Source organism: Cylas formicarius, unplaced genomic scaffold (assembly GCF_029955315.1).
Source record: "Cylas formicarius isolate icCylForm1 unplaced genomic scaffold, icCylForm1.1 PGA_scaffold_2__14_contigs__length_35257938, whole genome shotgun sequence".
NCBI classification, from domain to species: domain Eukaryota; kingdom Metazoa; phylum Arthropoda; class Insecta; order Coleoptera; family Brentidae; genus Cylas; species Cylas formicarius.
The window spans coordinates 31185680-31206258 of record NW_026844319.1 but is presented as its reverse complement, the minus strand read 5'-3'; the positions used below and the strand labels follow the sequence as shown (position 1 = coordinate 31206258).

Here is a 20579-nt window from a genome sequence, read left to right as displayed (position 1 = left end):
GTTCCCATGTAGAAAATACTAAGTTTTGCGTTACTTTTCATTGAAATGAAACACTTCTTTGTAGGCTAAAACAACAACTTTCATTTGTTATTTTTTTAATGTAGTTTTTGTTTCTATTTCAATTTTATTGTAATATTATTATAATAGTATTTTTTAGAATATTTATAGTATATGTATAGTATTTTTAGTATATAGGAGTATAGTTTTATTTTTGTTACTTGCAAATATTTGTCCATTAAACTAACCCGGTAGTGTTAGTTCAATTGACTCCATGGGCCTACATTTGTAGACATTATTTAGACATAACTCATTGGTGTAACAAAATACGAACAGGCTTTCGAAAAAATAAATTATGGTTGATGTTCATTTATAGTAAGTGGTTGTTTTTTTCGTGGCATTTTCACGTCGAACGTGCGAACGATTAGGTAAACACAAATTAAAAATATTTACATATGAGCACCTGGGTATCTGCAAGGCCACTTCGTCTAAGCTATCTGACGGGGTGAGGGGAGGTCTCTCGAACAGTCTACTCGGCGCTAGGGTGAGACCTGGGTTGGTGTATCGATGAATAATACTAGATCGATGCTTGCGATGTCTGCGTTGCTGTTGCTGTCGCTGTTTTTTCTTTCGGTCCTCCTCGGCTGCTCTACGGAGGTTGTGCAGTCGAAAGAAGTACATAGACATTCTGCAGAACAATTCGAGACAGGCCCTTATAGTAAGAAGAGCGCGAGCAAAGTATGATACTTTTCCGATATGTTTAAAGTGACGTCATCGATAGGAGTTTTCGATAACAAAAGTTTCTATTAATAACGACTCCCGATCAGACAGCCTTTATCTCTTAAGATACGTGAACTCCTAAAATATAAAGATTTTATCAACAGAAATACGTAAAACACGTAACATTGTAAATTATTTCATCTTTTGGCATGGCACTCCACTCCAGATAATTCGCAGCCTCTACCGTTTTTTTATAAACGCTTTATCTCTTTAAATACTGATTTTGAATATCATGCCACACAATACACCCTTATTGTGAAGTTTGGACTTATATAAATTTTTGAGGTTATAGGAGATGTCACTGACCTGATACGTGCTTTATAACATAATGCCGAATGATATTAGACACAGATATCATACCAACAAATGTTCACGAAATTTAGAATTATTTGGTTTTAAAATGTTTTGGGTTTTTAGTTTCAAATTATATTAATTTAGATAATTATATGTTTTTTTTTTAATTAAGTTCGATAAGGGATATGAGAGTGCCAAACCTAATATTTGATCTGTTTGTTGATAAAGAAAAAACGTCTTAAGTCCAATTCCAATTCCAAAGGAAAATGCATCAAATGAAAATGCCAATGGCCGCAATTCGCGTTGCTCAATTTTCTCAAAATGACGTCACTTTAAAATTATTTTAAAAACACCATAATGTTAGTATCCAAAGGAGACCAGGCAAATTATCAATAAAATGCTTCAAAACTTATATAAATTTATGATACTATTTAAGCTCTGCTCCCGTAGCACTGTGGGCCCCATGCATAAACTAGGTTGCAATAAATAATTATTAAAAATGCAAAATTTGTCAATGTTTTCAAATTCAGAACATACTGAAACATGTAAAAACAGTATTGCTTTCTAAAAATACTTTACCAAGAATTTTTTATGAAGGCACAATATCAGATGTTTAAAAGAAAGTCTATTTTTATTGCAATCGCTTCAATATTCGTATTCCTACTTTTTAAATGGCTTAGTAGGCATTGAAAACAAATGCCGCTTTAAGTATTTGACAACTGATGTCAGTCCTGTTAATTAGTTTGGACATGTACATGCAATGTAGAATGTTTGTGTTTTTTCTGGGATTTGACAAGAAGTGACAGGATAAGTACCATTAATATTTAATTTTTCAAATTCTATAAGGTAAAAAAAATATGAAGGCCAACGAGTGCCAAGCAAAAATATACATTTTTTATTAGGCAAAAACTGTTAGCCAAAAATGTCGCAAATAATCGCAAAACTTATGCCAGTTAAAAATGTCAACCTCCGAGTGATAAAAATATTAACAATTAATATGCTCTTACAGTTGTTTATCGCATGTATTGCTTGCGCAATGAGCCAATTATAATGCATTATTTTTATACATATAATTTTGCAATTGCAAGACTTCTTTTGTTTTTTCGTTTTTAGAACGAAATATCGAAAAAAAAACGTTGTTTCAATTCTGGAGTGTCTCTAGTACGAAAAACATTGTAGAAAAAATATTTAAAATATAAGCCTTTACTCGTGGTGTTATATGCCCATAACCGTCCACAAACTGCTGTACCATTCCACAGATATTATTAAACATTGTGTTGTGCCTATTTGGCAGCTCTCTGAGGAGGCCCAAGAGGCACGTCATAAAAAAAATATCGCGCATTGCCACGAATAAAGACTTGATGCGAATGTTATTAGTGTTCTCTGAGCCCGTTATAGCCAGTTACCTACAAAAAACTGTAAGACCAAAAAAACCACTATCACCTGATATATTGGCTCTACTTAAAAGCCCAGAGCTTCCATGCCTTACAAAAAATGACTATTTTTCGGAGACCTCCGAATATGACTTTGAGCGTATGGGTAGTGAGTCTGACATGTCATGACAGCGAGAATGACTAAAATTATAATTGACCTAGTGGGTTTCAGGGTTAAAAAAAGTAAATAAAATGTGGCAACGCTGGAAAATTGAAAAAAAATTGTATTATTATTTACCAGCAATGTATAATAATAATAAATAATAAATTTTTTTTAAGGTTTTTAAGTTACTAGAAAATAATCGAATTAATGCAACCTAGTTTGGTCAATGGGCCCACAGTGCGTAGAAACCATGAAATAACAATGTGGAGGGGATAACAACCCAGCCAATATAAACAAATGTTTCATTTATATATGAAAAGTGATGTCCGAAAATTTTCTGAAATAACCATCAATTACTTCAAAATGACTGAACAGATTTCGTCGAACTTTGAGCAGTTGGAGGCATATTCGTAACTTTAGCAGAAAACATTCAATATGATTTGATATTTCTCTTCTGACTGCACTAAATTTTTTAAAATTTAAGTGTACTTCATATTTTCGTGGCCTTGTTTATAAGAAATACCTTTGCTACCCGTAGAACGGTTCCGTAGGATGAGGAGACATCCATCTTTAATGTGGCCATTTATTTATTTATTTATTATTTATTAAAATTTATAGATCTATTTGTTCCTAAGTAGATTTAATTTAAGGACTTATGTTATATTGGCTCTATTTTTTTGTTGCAATAGGAATGATAACATTGCATTATTCTTTTTTTAATAAATTGTCTGCGATGACTTCGCAAAGCGCCATCTAGCGGCGAAAGCATAAAAAGAGTACTATTCAACAAATCCAAACTTGACAATAAGCGTTCAGCCATTTCGAAGTTATTGATAATTATTTCCGAAATAGAGCAAAAACCATAAAAACAAAAATTTTTGAATATTTTCTCTTCAAATTGCTTCTCGAGATTGAAAATAAGTACAGTTTTAAAAAACAACTAAATTTGAATGTTTGTCGCCTCACGCACATAGTTAGCCGAGTTTCCTTTGAACATAACGTCAGGAGCGTGGAATATGGATGCAGGTTCATAAAAAAAAACTACCGTGCAGCTGGTCTGTGAGCAATATTGGAGCGCTGAGAGCTGAGATGCAGAAGTGCAAATTCCCTAAACGCCAAGACATCTAAGACAAAGGACCGGCTGCATCCAATTAACAAAGCGACAACAGAAAATGCAATTATTGTCTTAAACTACGCCGGCAACCGGCGGCGCGTATGTCGAAAGTTGAAAATTGCGAATTATGATAACGAGATTAGCACTGTCGATGTTAAAGTTACGTGCGATCCAATGGAGGTTCTTAAGTTAACAACGCCTTGTGGGATCGCCATATTTTTACTACGTGTCAGCGGTGCGGTAAAAACCGTTTCGGAAAATCGAAAATATCCAAAAGTCTCAAAGTAAGTAATACTTGATGTCCCAGTTTCCATATGTCTAATAAAAAAAGGGATCCCTAATACCTATGTATAGTGTGTCCGAAATCCGTTGTCATTGCGGAATATCTCGCTTATCCGGCTTGCGATTTGCTACTCTTTTGTGAAACCAAAGATGCTGTCAACAGAATTTTTTAAAACCATTGCTTTCCTGAGCCACAGGGTGATTTTGAAAATTCAGATCTGCGTCCGTTATCATTGTTATAGATTTTCTTTGCTTAGAATCTAACGGAGTTGCTAATTTTTATTTTTGAAAATATACCGTGAGTTGAGCATTTTCAAAATGACACACACTGTATAATTTGCCTTTTCTAAACTGAAAAAAAAAATTCTGACCAACCTGCTTTGGAGACAGCAAAGTAAACACGTCTTTCATGAATGTACAGGATGGCCCGTTTAAGAGGGGCGTGTACCTTATCTCGGGGGTTACAAAAAAATTTAAATACAAAATGACCTTTTTTTATTTTCCTAATCGTCACTTTTTTTATATACAGGGTGGTAAACCAAAGTTACATTTTTCCTTTCCTTTTTTTTTTCCTTTCAAAGACAAATTGAATGAAATATCGGTCCGTGGTGCGCCGTTTCGAACTAATTAGCGATCATCTTCAGATTGATCAATTTTAAAATATTTTCTTCAAATACGCATTCCGCAAAATGATATGTGTAAGTAATATGCATTAGTAGTTATTGCTAATTTTTTGTAATCATTTCACGTAAGTAATTTGTGAAATTTGGCAACATGGGTTATATTCTGTTCTTGTGCTCTAAAACGTGAACCAGTTGATAAGGAGCAAATTCCCGATTTCGTATCTTAATAATTTAAATCTTATACCAATTTTTTAATTTCATTTGCCAATTAACATAAAACGGTAAGTCAAAAACCCGTACTATGTTATATAATTGAAATTGCTATTAAAGTGGCTATTCGAAAATACAATAGGGTGTCAAAAAATTGAGAAAAGTATAATTTTTCGAAAAGTGGCAAGGGCTATCAAAAAGTGCAATACAATGTAAGTTCTATTCAAAAAAATGTAACTTTCTTTTACTACCCTGTATATAAAGAAGTAACGATTAGGAAAAAAAAGGTCATTTTAATATAAATCACTTTTGTATTTAATTTTTTTCTGTAACCCCCGTAGATTTCGAGATAACGGGCCACCCTGTGCATAGGTATGTATGTATGTATGTATATACGTATGTATGCTCTCGTAATAAAAATGAAATAAATTATTTGTTCTTTGTTTTTTTTTCTAAATGTACAAATTCAAGTATTTTGGAGAATAGGGACTGTACTGTAATATTTTAATATAACTCCTTATAGAAGGCCACGAAATGCAAATAAATTATTATTGTTACTGACACAATAATTTTAGGTATTTAACAATTAGTCAGTTCTAGTTTAAAAGTTTACTCAAAAAGTATTTATGACCATAAAAAAAACAAAAACAACTATCAAATATTCTCTATCCTTTAAGCACGTTATTATAAAAAAATGAAGAAACAATATATAGGCTGGTATGAAGCAGCTTCGGAATTATATTTCCAAAGGTGAGTACGTTATTATGCAGCGTGCAAAAACATACAACAGAGAGAAGATATATATAAAATATATATAAATAAAATGGAGACCGAAATTGGTGTGCCAAAAACTGACGGTCCTGAAGAAACAAGTGTCATTCATATAAATTTAATATAGTAAGGGAAGCAAATGCCCTGCGATGCCCAACGTTGGGCATTGTTTTGCCAGTTGTTTTTGCAGCAAATCGATGCTAACGATTTATTTGGTTAGACGAGTGATTTTCCATAAAGCACAATTTTAAAAATGGATTCAAATTTACCAACAACGATTTTGTATTAAGTTTTACATTAAAAACGGACGTAGTGTATCGGCGACAATTGTCTACAGAAAATGGTCGGTTACCACTGGCACCAAAGGTCCGTAAGTCAAACGAAGACGATAAACGCAGTGGCAGACTATCGACATCGGAAAAAGAACGAAAATATTGATAAAGTAACAGAAATGTTGGTCAATAATCGCATATTAATCATCAGAGACATAACCGAGGACTTGATTATAGCCTATGGATTCGTCCAAGAGATTTTGGTTAATGATTTAGCTCTCCGTCGTGTAGCAGGAAAGTTGATGCCAAAAAACCTCAATTTCCTACACAAAAGAGACATTACTGAATATACCAACATTGTGGTCAGAAAAATAGTGGAAAACGCATTGAAGCCCAGTGCCATTATTCGTCATTCTTTGACAAAACATGCAACAAATACCTTCCAACAGGCATCGAATTCACCAGATTTGACTCCCTGTGACTTCTTTCTGTTCAGTCGAATCAAAAAACCACTACGGGGAACGAAGTAATAGACGGGGATTATTTTAAAGGTGACAATATAGATCCAAATAAATTCCTAGAACTTTTTGATCAAGGTCATATAGCCTGAAGTATTTTTTAAGGAGGTCTGAGAGCGCCTATATACCTAGAAATCCCCGAGGAAGTTATAGTCCAGAACTGCTGGAAAATATTCCATTGGCCAAATATAAGGATGTTTACCTCTAAATTTTAGATTTTTTTTCATCCAAAATGGAGTATGCAAAACACGATAGGACATCATAGCATAATGTGCAAATTTTGCACCTTTAAAAAAAATCTTTATATTTTTTAATAATGTAGTTTTTATGTGTTTTTTATATCACTACTTTATGCTACAAAACTCTAGTTGATGTTATTATAAAACTAACTAACCATAACTTATAAAGGTATCTAATTCTTCGTTATAAATATCCAACTTTCGATTCTTTATTATTGTTATTCGTAGCATTTTATTAAAATAAGCATACATATTGGAAAATTGTCGTTTATTAGCTTGTTTCTGAGAAAAAGTAAAAAGCTGACAAATAAATATACTGTAAAAGTAAAGTAGGAATCGATATTTTTTGACCTGGCCCTGTCAACTAATTCCGAAATCGAGTGAAAAGTTATCTAAGAGACAATTTTCATTTCCTCCATATAAGTATAGTTCTGCACTGTCGACAAAAGCGCAACTTTCTAGCAATTTAAATAAAACAGATAGCGTAAACGTGACATATCGTAACTTGTTACTTTTTTAACACTAGGAGAAAAGCATAATAAAAATTTTTACACCATGCAACACCAACAACGACGACATTCGAAGAAAATACAGTGGGTTTACCTTTAGCGTGTTTTTCGACGCGCTGATCGTTTTTTCGATTAAACTTTCGGCAAAAATGGCGCTCGAGAAGTGAGTGCCATCAAACACTCCGACGTAATGGCCGATGTACGAAATTCGAAGGGAAAATTTTAAGCGAAATTTCTATAAAGGGTTTCACCTTAGCGAACCCAAAAATTTAGGCACGGTAAATATACGAGACCCTTAAGTCCTGCTTTGCGAACGTTTTATACGCTGGAAATGTTTGTTGACTCGATTTAAAAGGCGAGCGTAGATTCGAGGTATAATAAAATAATAAATATGCACATTCATAAACGGAAGCTTTCCTAGTCGAATGTTTTGCAAACAGTGCAATTTTATTTATTTTTTGCTCGTCGCGAAGAAAAAAAAACGCTACAGTGAAATTTCTGTAAAGTTTGAGGAAACACCACTATGACGTTGCCAATTTTTCTTTAAGGGTATTTCATTTTCCACAGTTTCTTTTTGGTCCATGTCTTTATATGCTTTAACAGATTTTTTTTGCATTTTAAATAACGCGGAACTCGCAACGGTTATTATAAGGAGTTTGTTTACACGAACCCTAGCCTTCCTGACAGATATTATACCTTTTTAATTTTTGTAAATACATTATAAAATACTTTCAGTGATTTCGTCTAGGAAACCTGCGACGTTGGTTTTACTTCGGTTAGTTTTTTTTTTAAGGTTTCAAATTCGTGAAAAAAAACATTCATTTCCTACAGTTTGTTTTCTACTTCATGGCTTTATATGCAACCTTTATTTTTAGGAGCGTATTAAACACCACTTTAAAAGAAAATTATTTGACTTGTATTTTAAATGAACTTTTATTTTATTTTTTTATTGTTTAGAGTTTTTATACTTTCATAACTGTAAATTAATAAGAAAATGTTTTCAGTTTTGACCACGTTCCTTATGCAACGATCACAAACTCGTAATATTGCTTTCGGTCAAATCCGCATAAATTTTTCGTTTTTTGCTTTAATCACAATCGGGTCCAAATTTTTTAAAAAAATCTTGCGATGCGGTTAATTTCGTTGACATCCAGTAAGCAATTATAAGGTTGTTCGGAAAGTCATTTCGTTTTTTCCCGTCAGAGGACTTAATTACGTTTTTTCGAAACCAACTTCACACTTAAGCCGCATAACCATTATATGTCTTGAGAGCTGATATTGCAAGGCTTGTGTGTGAAAAAGTTCTATTAATTCTACGCAGTAGTTTTTGGTTGGTGCCCTTTTAAATATGGAGAGCAATAAGCAGCATTTTCGTCATATTTTACTTTTTGACTTCAGAAAAGGTAAAAATGCTATCCAAGCGAGAAAAAAATTGACGGATGTGTATGGAGAAGGCGTGTTAACAGTACGCCAGTGCCAGAACTGGTTTGCAAAATTTCGATCCGGCAATTTTGATGTCGAAGATGCACCACGGTCTGGAAGGCCGGTCGAAGCTGACAAAGATGCGATAAAGGCATTAGTTGATGCAAATCGGCGAATAACCACACGAGAGATAGGTGAGAGATTAAATTTGTCGAATTCGACTGTTTATGGCCATTTGAAAGGCATGGGCTTAACCTCGAAGCTCGATGTGTGGGTGGTGCCCCATGTCCTTACGGAGCGAAATTTGTGTCGTCGCGTTGACGTGTGTGATTTGCTCCTCAAACGTCAAGAAAATGATCCATTTTTGAAGCGGATTATTACTGGGGACCAAAAATGGGTTGTATACAACAATGTTAAACGCAAGAGGTCATGGAGCAGAAAAGATGAACCGGCTCAAAGCGTGTCAACAGCCAACATTCACCAAAAAAAGGTGATGCTCTCCGTTTGGTGGGATGTCAAAGGAATCGTTTTTTTTTAGCTTTTGCGGGACAATACAACGATTAATTCAGAAGTCTATTGTCATCAACTGGACAAATTGAATGATTCACTTAAAGAGAAGAGGCCCGAATTAATCAACAGGAAGGGTGTAGTGTTCCACCAGGATAATGCGAGACCTCACCCAAGTTTGGTCACTAGCCAAAAACTTTTACAGCTTGAATGGGACGTACTGCAACATCCGCCATATTCTCCAGATCTGGCGCCTTCCGACTACTATTTGTTCCGGTCCCTGGAAAATTTTTTGGATGGCAAAACCTTTACCTCAAATGAAGATGTCAAAAACCACCTGAACCAGTTTTTTGCCAGCAAGGACCAAAACTTTTATGAGAGGGGAATTATGTTACTGCCAGAAAGATGGCAAAAGGTGTTGGACCAGAATGGCCAATATATAATTTAATAAAATATTTATTCATTATACGAAAACTGTCTGTCATGTTCCCCAAAAAAAACGAAATGACTTTCCGAACAACCCAATAGATTCAAGGTCCTTGTAGATAAAATATTAATGTCACAAATGTAAAGAATTTTTGCAATACATGTCACAAACAAATGAGCATTAGTTAAACAAAGACAAAATTTTAATAAATTTCGTATTTTTCAACCTTGTTGAAGGCCCAGAGATTTAATAAACAAAGCAAGTAAACAATGGAACAATTAAGCGAACAGAGGCCTGCAGCTGATGTTTATGCCATTCTGCGAAATTGCATCAGTTTCCGAAATATGCAAGAACAATACCTTGCGTTGATTTTAATTAGGTTCTGTGAACGGGACTAGGGAATATGTTTTATCCCTTATACAGAACGCGTCAACGACGCCTGAACTAAACATAGTTTCGGTTGTACAGTCAAAAAATTGCTGTTATAAAATAACATAACATTTTTTTGCGATATTTTTGGTGAGATACAAAGAAACGTAGAAATATAATAAAAGTTTTTTGATTTTATAGCATAGCCAATCAGATAGCAGTATAAAAATATACAAGGCATCGCATTAATTATTAATTTAGTAATGTATTTAACAAAGTCTACTTAAGAGGTATATCATTAAATGTTACCTGAAATCTAACCAAACATAAGCATTCACTCTAAGTATTGAGCCTTGAGAAAGCCTGTATTTTACTAAATCATATTATTGGCATGCCAAAGAACTTCATTTTTCACTAAATATAACACCCTTATTGTTTGATAACTAAAAAAAATCCTTGGGTTTTAAAACGTAAACGTATATGAAATAAATTTTAAAAAATTGAAATATCGCACAATAAAATTCGTGAAATTTGTTTTTCTTTTTTAACAAATTTATAAGTACTTCGAAGGACTACTCATTTTCCAAAAAAAAAGTACGTAAAATAATAGGACTGCTTAATAGTAGAACACTTTCATTATTTAAAATCAGATTAAAAAAAAGTATTAAAACTGAGACAACTAGAGATGATTTGTCCATTATTTACATATGATTCTTCTCTAGTTTTTGTATCTATATTTACTCTCTATGCTTACTAGTTTGAATTATTTAGAGTTATTATTTATTTACTAGACAAGAAAATCAGAATTATTATTGAACTGAGGTGGCTTTTACTTGATGAAAATCCATTTATCAAAATAAATAAGAACTAAAAGTTCAGATTTTCACGTTATATATTTTGACGTGACAATTGTTTCAACAACACATTTGATAAAGACACGGTGTTGTTTTAGTTCTCATTTATTTGAAGAATTATTATTGTTTTTTTATTTTATTTTTCCGTTATTTTTTCTTTTTTTGGTTCAACAAAGGTATAAAACATTATATTTGTGTTTTATGACAATAAATATGCTATATAATAATAATAATAATAGACTTTAGACTTTGGGCTTTATTGGCCATTAAATATATTACAAGAACAACAAATGGCAAGTCACAATATCAAACACATTCTAATAACATTCATAGAGAGCAACATAATTATCAGATAGACAAACATCAAACATTGAAACAAGAATTAGCTAAAAAAATAAGTAAATAAATATATAAGTAAATTCCCATTTAGTATTATGGAGACACTCGCGACGCAACACGGATGTACTCATCTGCAGTATAGAATGCGTTCTCCAATAGAAATTGTTTTATTATATTACAAAATTTAGTGAATGGCAGATCCTTGACAACGGTTGGTAGAACATTGTAGTAATTAATGTACAATTTATTTAACTCCGATGTGCGCAGCCTAGAATGGCATTGGACAATTAATTCAGATCCCCTGGTGTAGTGATTGTGGCGATCACAGTGCTTAGGCATATCGTTCTTTAGCTCATGTATGAGAGTGACTGTATAGTAAATAAATAGTGATGGTAAGGTCAAAATATTAAGCTTTGAGAAGAGCGGGCGGCAGTGATCACGAGGCTTTGCATTCGCAATCACACGTATCGCTCTTTTTTGCATAAGAAAAGCCTTGCGGGCATGCACGGAACCACCCCATGGAATGGAACAATCCGAAATAAGCAAGTCTTGACATGATAGGAATGAGTGACTTGTTTAAGTATCTAATTAGAAACAATTGACTTGACAGTTTGTGGCAAAGGTGTTCAACGTGATCTTTCCAAGAAAGAGTACGATCGATCCAGACTCCAAGTACCTTAACCGGAGCATTGTTTAAATTGTGCACCTTGCTACAAGAGAAAATAAGATTGTTCGTTTTATTTTCGTTTAACTGTAACTATTCACGCGCTCTAGTCTTATAGGCCACACTGTCAATACTAAGTTCATATGGGTTTCTAGATCGGGATAAAAGAATTGTATCATCCGCGTAAAGCGTAGTTTTACATGGTATGTGAGAAGGCAAATCGTTGATGTAAACTATAAACAGCTGGGGCCCGAGCACCGAGCCCTGCGGTACTCCAAACGATACCGGCAAGCTAGAACTACTGAATTTTCCATTCACCTCGACACATTGCAGTCTACCGCTAAGGTAAGAGCGCAATAATCTGTGAGGCATGCCCCTGATGCCTTACCACTCGAGCTTCTGCATCAGCAGTCCATGATTCACACAATCAAAAGCCTTCGTGAGATCGCAGAAGGTGGCCTCCGCTATCTCACAAGCGTCAAAACCTTCGACAATGCTCCCCACAAGACTTAGCAAAGCGTGCGTGGTGGACCTTCCGCCCCTAAACCCGAACTGTTCTTTGCACAAAAGTTTGTGTTTTTCAAAATAGTTCAGCAAACGATCTTTTAAGATTATTTCAACGATCCTCCCCATTATAGGGATGATTGCAATAGGTCTATAGTTTGAGGGGACGTTGGTATCTCCCTTCTTGTGCAGTGGCACAACCCTGCTTATTTTTAACTGTTCTAATAATAATAATAATAATAAATAAAACTTACTCTTTGGATGCTATCTGATCAGGATTATTTAAAGCTACATCAATGTTTCATATCATATTCAACAGAAACAATCAATTAACTGTAGTATGATTTCGTGCCAAAAGTCTGTGTTTCTAATTTAGCGCTGTTACAAAGAGTGGCCCATTTAAAAATAAATAAAATTCTTCAATCTGGCAACTTTTCTTCAAATTTGTTTTCCCTATGCCTTATACTAGCCTAATAAATACGAAAGCAATCGTACAACCAGTCCAGATCCCTCGGGTTTTTTTTTATAGTATGACATTTGCAAAGACGGAAAACGTATCGGATATTTTGATTAATTATTAATCAAACGAATCGTGTGCTATTTCAAGATCCGAACGATTGATTTCTGAACATAATAACGGCGAAGCGGAACAAATTCCTTGGATTTCTTGTGAAATAAACCAAGGGGATTTAATTTCCTCGCCGCATAAACAGAAATATTTTCCGCTCCGTTTTATCTGAGCGAGTTTAATTCAATAATTTCCCGTCGATAATATTGCGACTCCCTCGTGAACTGAACTCGGGCAACGTTAAGGGAGAGAGGCTGTTGTTCCGGCGAGGTATACGATTTTTGGTCGACTATTTCCGAATGTAAAATATGCAAAATGATTTCAGATATGCATGAATGTACCTACAAACGAAACGCGCGCCGTTAATTTTTTTTTCTCGACACTTAACTCATGTCAGTGAAGGCAAAAATGTACACAAAAACTAATAGATAGAAAAATGTTATGCAATATAAAAGTAAATGCAAATCCTAGGTGCTATAAGTTACAATTAAAATCTAGTCGGTAAGTAAAGTGACATTTATATATTTTACGTTTTCCACAAAAATTTTACGTCCACAAAAATTTGCGTCGGGCAATGTTGCAGTGGTTCCAACAGCAACGTCTTAAAAATGTACCACTCTCTGGACCTATAGTAAAACTAAAAGCAGAAAAGTTTGTTGAATTATCAATATCAAGGCTTCGAAAGTTTAAACAGAGACATGGTATAAATTATGGAAAATTATGGACGTGGCCAAAACTAGCAGAAAAGTACCCTGCTGGCGACAATTTTATTGGTGACGAAACTGGTATTTTTTACAAAATGACGCCATATAAAACTCTTCAATTTCGAAACGAAAAGTGTGTGGATGGAAAACTTTCGAAAGAACGTATAACTGTTTTAGTAGCTGTACTGTACTGCTTCGGTTTGTATTTGGCATTTGTCCTGATTTTTTGGAATTTGACTGAAGGATTTCTAATTTCTTCCACAGTTTTTTTGACGTGATGTCCTTGTCTTTCTCAGTGCGCCATGATGTTAATAATTCTATGCGGTCCCACAGCAACTGATGAATCTTGTTGCTCAGTTTCACGTGGAGTCTGAAAAGTTGTAGCTCAGTCTCACTAATTTCGTACCGGGTCCGCCTGATCTGGTCTTGGAGTAGGGCCTTGCTAGCTTTGTCCAGGATAGCTTGTCTCTTTCTGGTGCGTGTGTGATAAGACAACCTTGTAAATGTTGGCAGCAATTTCTGGTTGCGGCAGTTTTTAAGAAAATTCAAGTTGCACAGCGAAATAACCCTCCTTTGTCTTAGTTTTTCATAACACTTGGTGGCTGTAAAGGTCTTCTTCCCGTAAACATTATAACATTTCAGCATACCATCTGTCCGATACAGAAGTCAGCGTACTTAATAAAGGATTTAACTATGCAATAGCTCCAAAAAGAGTACCCGTCGAAGAGATCGTTTCCAACGTCGAAGCAAGTCTTTCCACCATAGACGAACAAGATGCGGAGTTAATTAGGCAAGATGTCGCCAGAGTCTTAAGACAGTCAAAACCACCGCAACCAAACTTAAGCAGAGAAGAAATGTAAGCCTTAAGGAATCTAAACCAAAACGAAAACATTCTAATAATGCCAGCAGACAAAGGAAATGCCACTGTCGTCATGAATACGTCGGATTATAATGCAAAATTGGAGGATATTTTGAACGACCCAATATACAAACTAGTCACCAGAGATCCCACGACATATTTGGAAAAAACAACTAAGTCCAAAATTCTCGATTCATCAATAAACGAGGATACAAAGAAGAAACTTAGGGAAAAATCGAGTCGTTGCCCAAAATTTTACGGGCTCCCAAAGATCCATAAGGACGGGATTCCCCTGCGTCTAATCGTAAGCGCCTTTAGTGGAAAAGGCAGATTCCTATGTTAAAAACTCAGAACATTTCACTCAGATTTTAGGTTCTCTCAGGATGGACAAGGACAACGTTATGGCAAGTTTCGATGTCAAATCCCTCTACCCGAGTATTCCAGTAGAAGAGGCACTCTTGCTTATAGAAGAAAACGAAGATCTTCCGCCATACATAATGGATCTGTCAAGACATTGCCTGAAAAACGCTTACTTTATATACAACGGGAAAATTTACCGACAAATAGATGGAGCAGCAATGGGATCATTTCTCTCACCTGTGATTGCCAACCTCTTCATGATTTACTTCGAAAAGAAAGCAATAGAGAAGGCAAATCTGAAGCCATAACTATGGACAAGATACGTTGATGACGTATTTGTTGTATGGCCTTTTGGCAAGGAGGAGCTTTTGAAATTCCTAGATCATCTGAATTCCATTCACCCAAGGATTCAATTTACAATAGAACTTGAAGAGGATAACAGTCTGCCCTTTTTAGATGTGCACATCACAAGGACCGAAGATGGACACTTGGAACACACTGTCTACAGAAAACCAACACACACTAATAGATATCTGAACGCTAAATCTCATCACCACCCATCACAGATACAGGCAGTTGCAAATACATTAATTGCTCGGTCCTTCAGGCTTACAAACGAGAGGAACAGAGATAAAGAACTGAAGAAAATTAGTACCTGTCTTCGACAAAACGGATACCAAAGGCGCACCATCAGCAAGGCAATCAGTAAACAATAACAGCCGCAGCAGAGAGTGCAGGACGAGACCCAACGAAGATCGATCGCTGTCCTGCCATACATCAAGGGGGTTAGTTTTGGACAAAATCGGCCGAATATTACGGAAACACGACATATCAACGGCATACAAACCTGACCATACCATCGGAGCAATACTAAGAAACCCAAAACAAAAAATTTCTCTGGAAAACCAAGGAGTATACAGTGTAGCATGCGGATCGTGCAGCCTGACGTATGTGGGACAGACCAACAGAAGGATTTCAGCCAGGCTCGAGGAACATCGTTTAGCCATAAGAAACAAACAAACAAGATCTGCTTTGTTTCAGCACGAACATCAGACAGGCCATAAAATTGATTTCGGCACTTTATATATATATATATATATATATATATATATATATATATATATATATATATATATATATATATATATATATATATATATATATATATATATATATATATATATATATATATATATATATATATAAATTATAAATATAATTAATTGATAACAATCACTTGTGACAACAATACAAGCAAAACAAAAACCCATTATCAAAGCAGCGTGTTCAAAACTTGTTGAATAATATGTTATCAGTGCGTCATAATAACATAACATTTATTTTTAATTTAAATAGAAAGAAAACACCCTATTCATCAATTATAATTTAAAATAAAATTGATAATATTATTATTTTATTATGATTAAAGAACATATTTCGAAAACCATATTTGCGTGTAGCACCTGGGAATATTTCAACTGATTATCCCCAAATATTTATAAATACGTAACAATAAAACATTTTTTGTAATTGTGAAGAACCACTATTTATTTCTGTATCATTTTATTATTAAATAAGTAATATTTATTTATTCATTAATAAACACATTTCTCTTGTTGCGGTTAAGATATAAATAATATTAACAAACAAACGGAGGAAGCTAATAATTTAATATTATAAATAAATCATGTTTATCTATTCCCAAACTCTTCATAGTCGTAAGTTTTGCAAACTTGCAAACATTTATCCGAACTTGTTGCACAATATATATTCTTAATATTTAATAAAAAATACAATTAGAGTTTTTTTGTACGTAAGTTGTTGTAATGTAATAAATATTATGTTTGCGTAACCTGCATTTGTCTTACATAACTATTAACTTAAATTTAAACAGTTTTCCTTGATTATCTCAAAAACGTAATTTTGCCATATTTTGGTACTTCCACGCTTCAACTATTCAATATTTAAGCAAATATAAAAAATTCGATCAACAACAAGGCGGGATAATCGCTAACGTTCAATTGTGGCGACCACTCCAACGACTGGGATTGGGATTTACGACCAGTCCTTTGATCTAACCGCCACAACGGGAAAACGGGGACGAATGTCCACTCTATGGACACATTATCAGTAAAACCATCAGATTATTACCCGACTTGTAAGCAACGCTTCGTTTACTTTATCGACCTGCGTGAATATTATGTTCACTACGTTGAATTTCATTTGGGACCCGAATACCCGAATACGTATCGAAGTAATAAATTTTTGCCAAGACGGCGCATCCACTTTGTATAAAAGGGTTCCGAAACGGTTAATCTCCGAGTTGTCAAAGCGATGATTTATGTCACGCAACGATGCGTTAAGAAGCGACGCAATAATATCGTAAGAAAATTGAAAAAAAAACACCTTTCCCGGGAATCCTTGAGGGGATCGTATGTCTTTTCGGCGAGTTTTGAGGTGGCACTTTTTTTTTCTTTTCTTCAATTATTTAGCGCCCGGGCTTGGGGGACTGCGTAAGTGCCGAATACGCGCCATTTTGACTCGTCGACTCTAATACGCGAGGGTCTCCGCGGATTTGAAATGAGCGAAAAATAGCAGCATTGTGGCGAAAGCACTGCGGATATACGAGATAAAAAAAACTCGACATTTTGCGAGTGCGGTACAAAAATTCAATTTATTATTGAATAACGTTTGCGTTCCTCCTCAGCATCAGGGACATCAACACCGTCTCGGATGACTCATTGTCATATTGATAAGTCGCGGTTAAGATTGTTAGGTTGTTTATAGATTTCTATAGACTCTCGGATTTTTCGTTGGTAGGATTGAATTGAATAATATTTTTATGTCAAATTTTTGAAGAAACGTCGGCAACAGCAACCAAAATTATGGACGTCGATGACACTTTTCTTACTTGGCGTTACGGTCAAGAATCATTAGTAGATTTTCTTAGACATTATACACTATACATCCTAACTACGTTTTATCACTGAAATTAAAAATAATAACAACCTCCTATTCTTAGATATTCTTATCAATAGATAAACAGCCCTAACATTATGTCGTTGTGTTTACAGATACAGACCGACACCTTAGTGTATTGTCACATGACCACCCCAACAATCATCGGATATCAACTCTTTCTTACAGCAATCTTTTTTATTTTATTTTCAATTTCCACATCAAAGATATCAAGCGGTCCAAAAATACTCTTCACCACAACCTTCCAATAGCAATGACTCCGAAAGCAATTTGCCAATGTTGTCCTTCCTTAGATCCAAAACATCACTAACCACATATCAAATGTTCCAAAGAAATATAACCTCAAAACCAGATTTGCCACTTGTCCAAAAATCTCTCAAAGATAAAATTTGAGATGCCAGGAGTTTACAGCATTTCATGCATATGCGGCAAGGAATACATTGGAGAGACCGGACGTAAAATATCAACTAAGCTCAAAGAACATGAAAGGGCCTTAAGATGAAGTCAAATAAACTCATCAGCAGTTACCGAACACATTCACGAAACCGGACATAAAACAATATATAAGCAGGTACAGAGTAAAATAGGAGCCCATTTCAGTCAAGCTCTGAAGAAACAAACAGGATGTTTCCCGAAACAAGTCAACAAAAACCGAGGCAGGGAAAATCCAGAAGTTTTATCATCATTATGATGTTAATTTCTTGGAGGTCTGGTTCATCGGGACAAGTCTTTCATTGTGGAGCCTTTGTACATGTCCTACCTATCTTAGTGGCTGGCATATGATCTCCTGAATAATATCACCATTGCTGTAGAGCTCTGAGTATCTCTTCAGTTGCTTTAATCATTGTCCAGGTCTGGCATCCACATTGAACTTCATTGGCTTGTTAAGCGTTGTTTCGATTGTTACGTTTTGCCCTTCTTCCAGTTCTGTTTTATGTATTTCGTCTGTTCTGCGTTGAACTTTAGTCCTACTTTCTTTGTTGCTTCTTCGATATTTCTGAAAATATCTTTTATTGTTAGCATGGATTGTCCAATGAGGCCAATGTCATCTGCGCAGTTTGAGACGATCCATTGTTAGTAGTTCGGTTTTTATGTCCGATTTTCTCGCAGCTTTCCCTAGGACTAGATTGAAAAGTATTGGACACCTTGATTTAGTCCACTGAGTATTTCGAAACTACTAGATAAACTATCATTTACTCGTACCCTAGACATCTGAATGAGGTTTTTTGGTATGTCATATTCCTGTCGGAAGCATATAATTTTTCTAGGAGTTGCCCTAATGTGAAGTACTGGTCTATTGTTCCATTGTAATTAAAAAGAAGGCATATTGTTCATCGCTTTTTTTGTTAACCAGAAATTGTAATAGATCTTTTGTTTGAGAGCTATATCGACAAGTTCGAGTGTTTCATTATAAAATACATTTCACTAAAACCTCTCAAAGAAAATGACTTCGAAAGCAACTCCTCACTAGCCAGAATCTCAACAGCTATGAAAAAAAATTAAGCTGTCTTTTTCAAAGGGCAACTCATAATATAAAGATAAAGATAGCTTTATTTCCATAAGACTTGATTTACAAGTGTTGGATATTGTCAGCATAATGTAAAAGTATACAATTATCTTAGTATAATGACTAAATTAATAATAATAATAATAATAATAATAATAATAATAATAAGTAATACTGATGGATAAATAACAAATATATAAACAATAACAAACAACGAATACGTATTAAAAGGTATCAAAACAAAGAAAATCCTTAATGTTGTAATAGGCGAGGCGTAGCCATTTGTCTTTAAGAGTGCATTTGAATTTTGTTTGACTAGTATCTCCTTCAGTTCGATAGGCAATTTATTATAAATTTTTACAGTCAAAACAAAGGGACTATGTGCTGTAAGAGACAGTCGATGTGTAGGTATTTTCATGTTAAGATTTGGTCTTAAACTGCACTGAATATCTGAGTTTCTTGAGGGCATATAAAGATTAGAGTTACTTTTTGAATAGGTGGCACAATTTAGTATGTACATACTAGGAAGTGTCAGTAAAGAGTGTTGTGGAAATAGGTTCCGACATGAAAAATTCCAGGGCTTAAACAGTATAGTCCGTAAAATGCGTTTCTGCATCCTAAAGACTTGCTCCGCACGTGGGCAACCTCCCCAACAAACCAAGGCGTAGTTGAGACACGAATAGACATACGAAAAATAGTACATTTTTAATAACGGGAAAGAAACCTGATGGCGGAGCCTCCATATGACAGAATGAGTAAACAGAATGAGGTCCACCTGTTCGAACCAGGAGAGTCTCGAGTCTACATAAACTAAAAATATATTAATTTTTCAACAAAAACGAAAACACACTCGCTGAGGTTTCGTCAATCAACCTGTAGACTTCTTCAGAATTTAATTGAAACTGGTTCGGATTTAGCTCGGCGCCCCTCAAACAATATATAAGCAGGTACAGAGTAGAACGCGCGGCAGTTTGAGTGAATCTCCGAAGAAGCCAACAGGATAATTGCAGAAACGTAACAAGTTTGATTGTTGTTTTTCCGTGCATAATCCTTCAAACACAATTCTTCTGAGTTATTTCTGCCTGATTCACTTTCATTAGTCACTCAGGACTTGCTAAAGGAGCACGCTCCTGTAATTAATTTTTAAGATAGTGATTTAGTTTATTGCGAAACCCCGTCATCTTGTATTAATACAAGGAACTACAGAAGTACATTTCAACCGATTACCGTTAAACGTATGAACTATGAATACTGGTATATGAATTTAATTTGAAATGCTGTTATGAAATGCTAGTATTTGTGCATCTCAAAGCAATGTATTACTAAATATGAAAAATGTAGCCACTTTCACACAGTGGAGCTCAAGAAAAA

The 20579-nt window shown here is 34.8% G+C and overlaps 1 protein-coding gene across 12 annotated transcripts in view; it reads right to left on the bottom strand.

Moving 5' to 3' along the window:
- Positions 1–20579, bottom strand: part of LOC132698552 (potassium channel subfamily T member 2) — a 346214-nt gene that overhangs the window by 169672 nt on the left and 155963 nt on the right. For 8 of the 12 annotated variants that reach the window (XM_060664697.1, XM_060664700.1, XM_060664699.1 and 5 more), the window contains exon 2: positions 461–685. The exons of 3 other annotated variants lie outside the window; for them this stretch is intronic. In XM_060664697.1, the coding sequence (XP_060520680.1) occupies positions 461–684 (224 nt within the window). In that variant the 5' untranslated portion in view covers position 685. Of the gene's footprint in view, positions 1–450; positions 686–20579 lie in introns of those variants that run through there. One more of the 12 variants, XM_060664709.1, reaches the window with a different exon arrangement.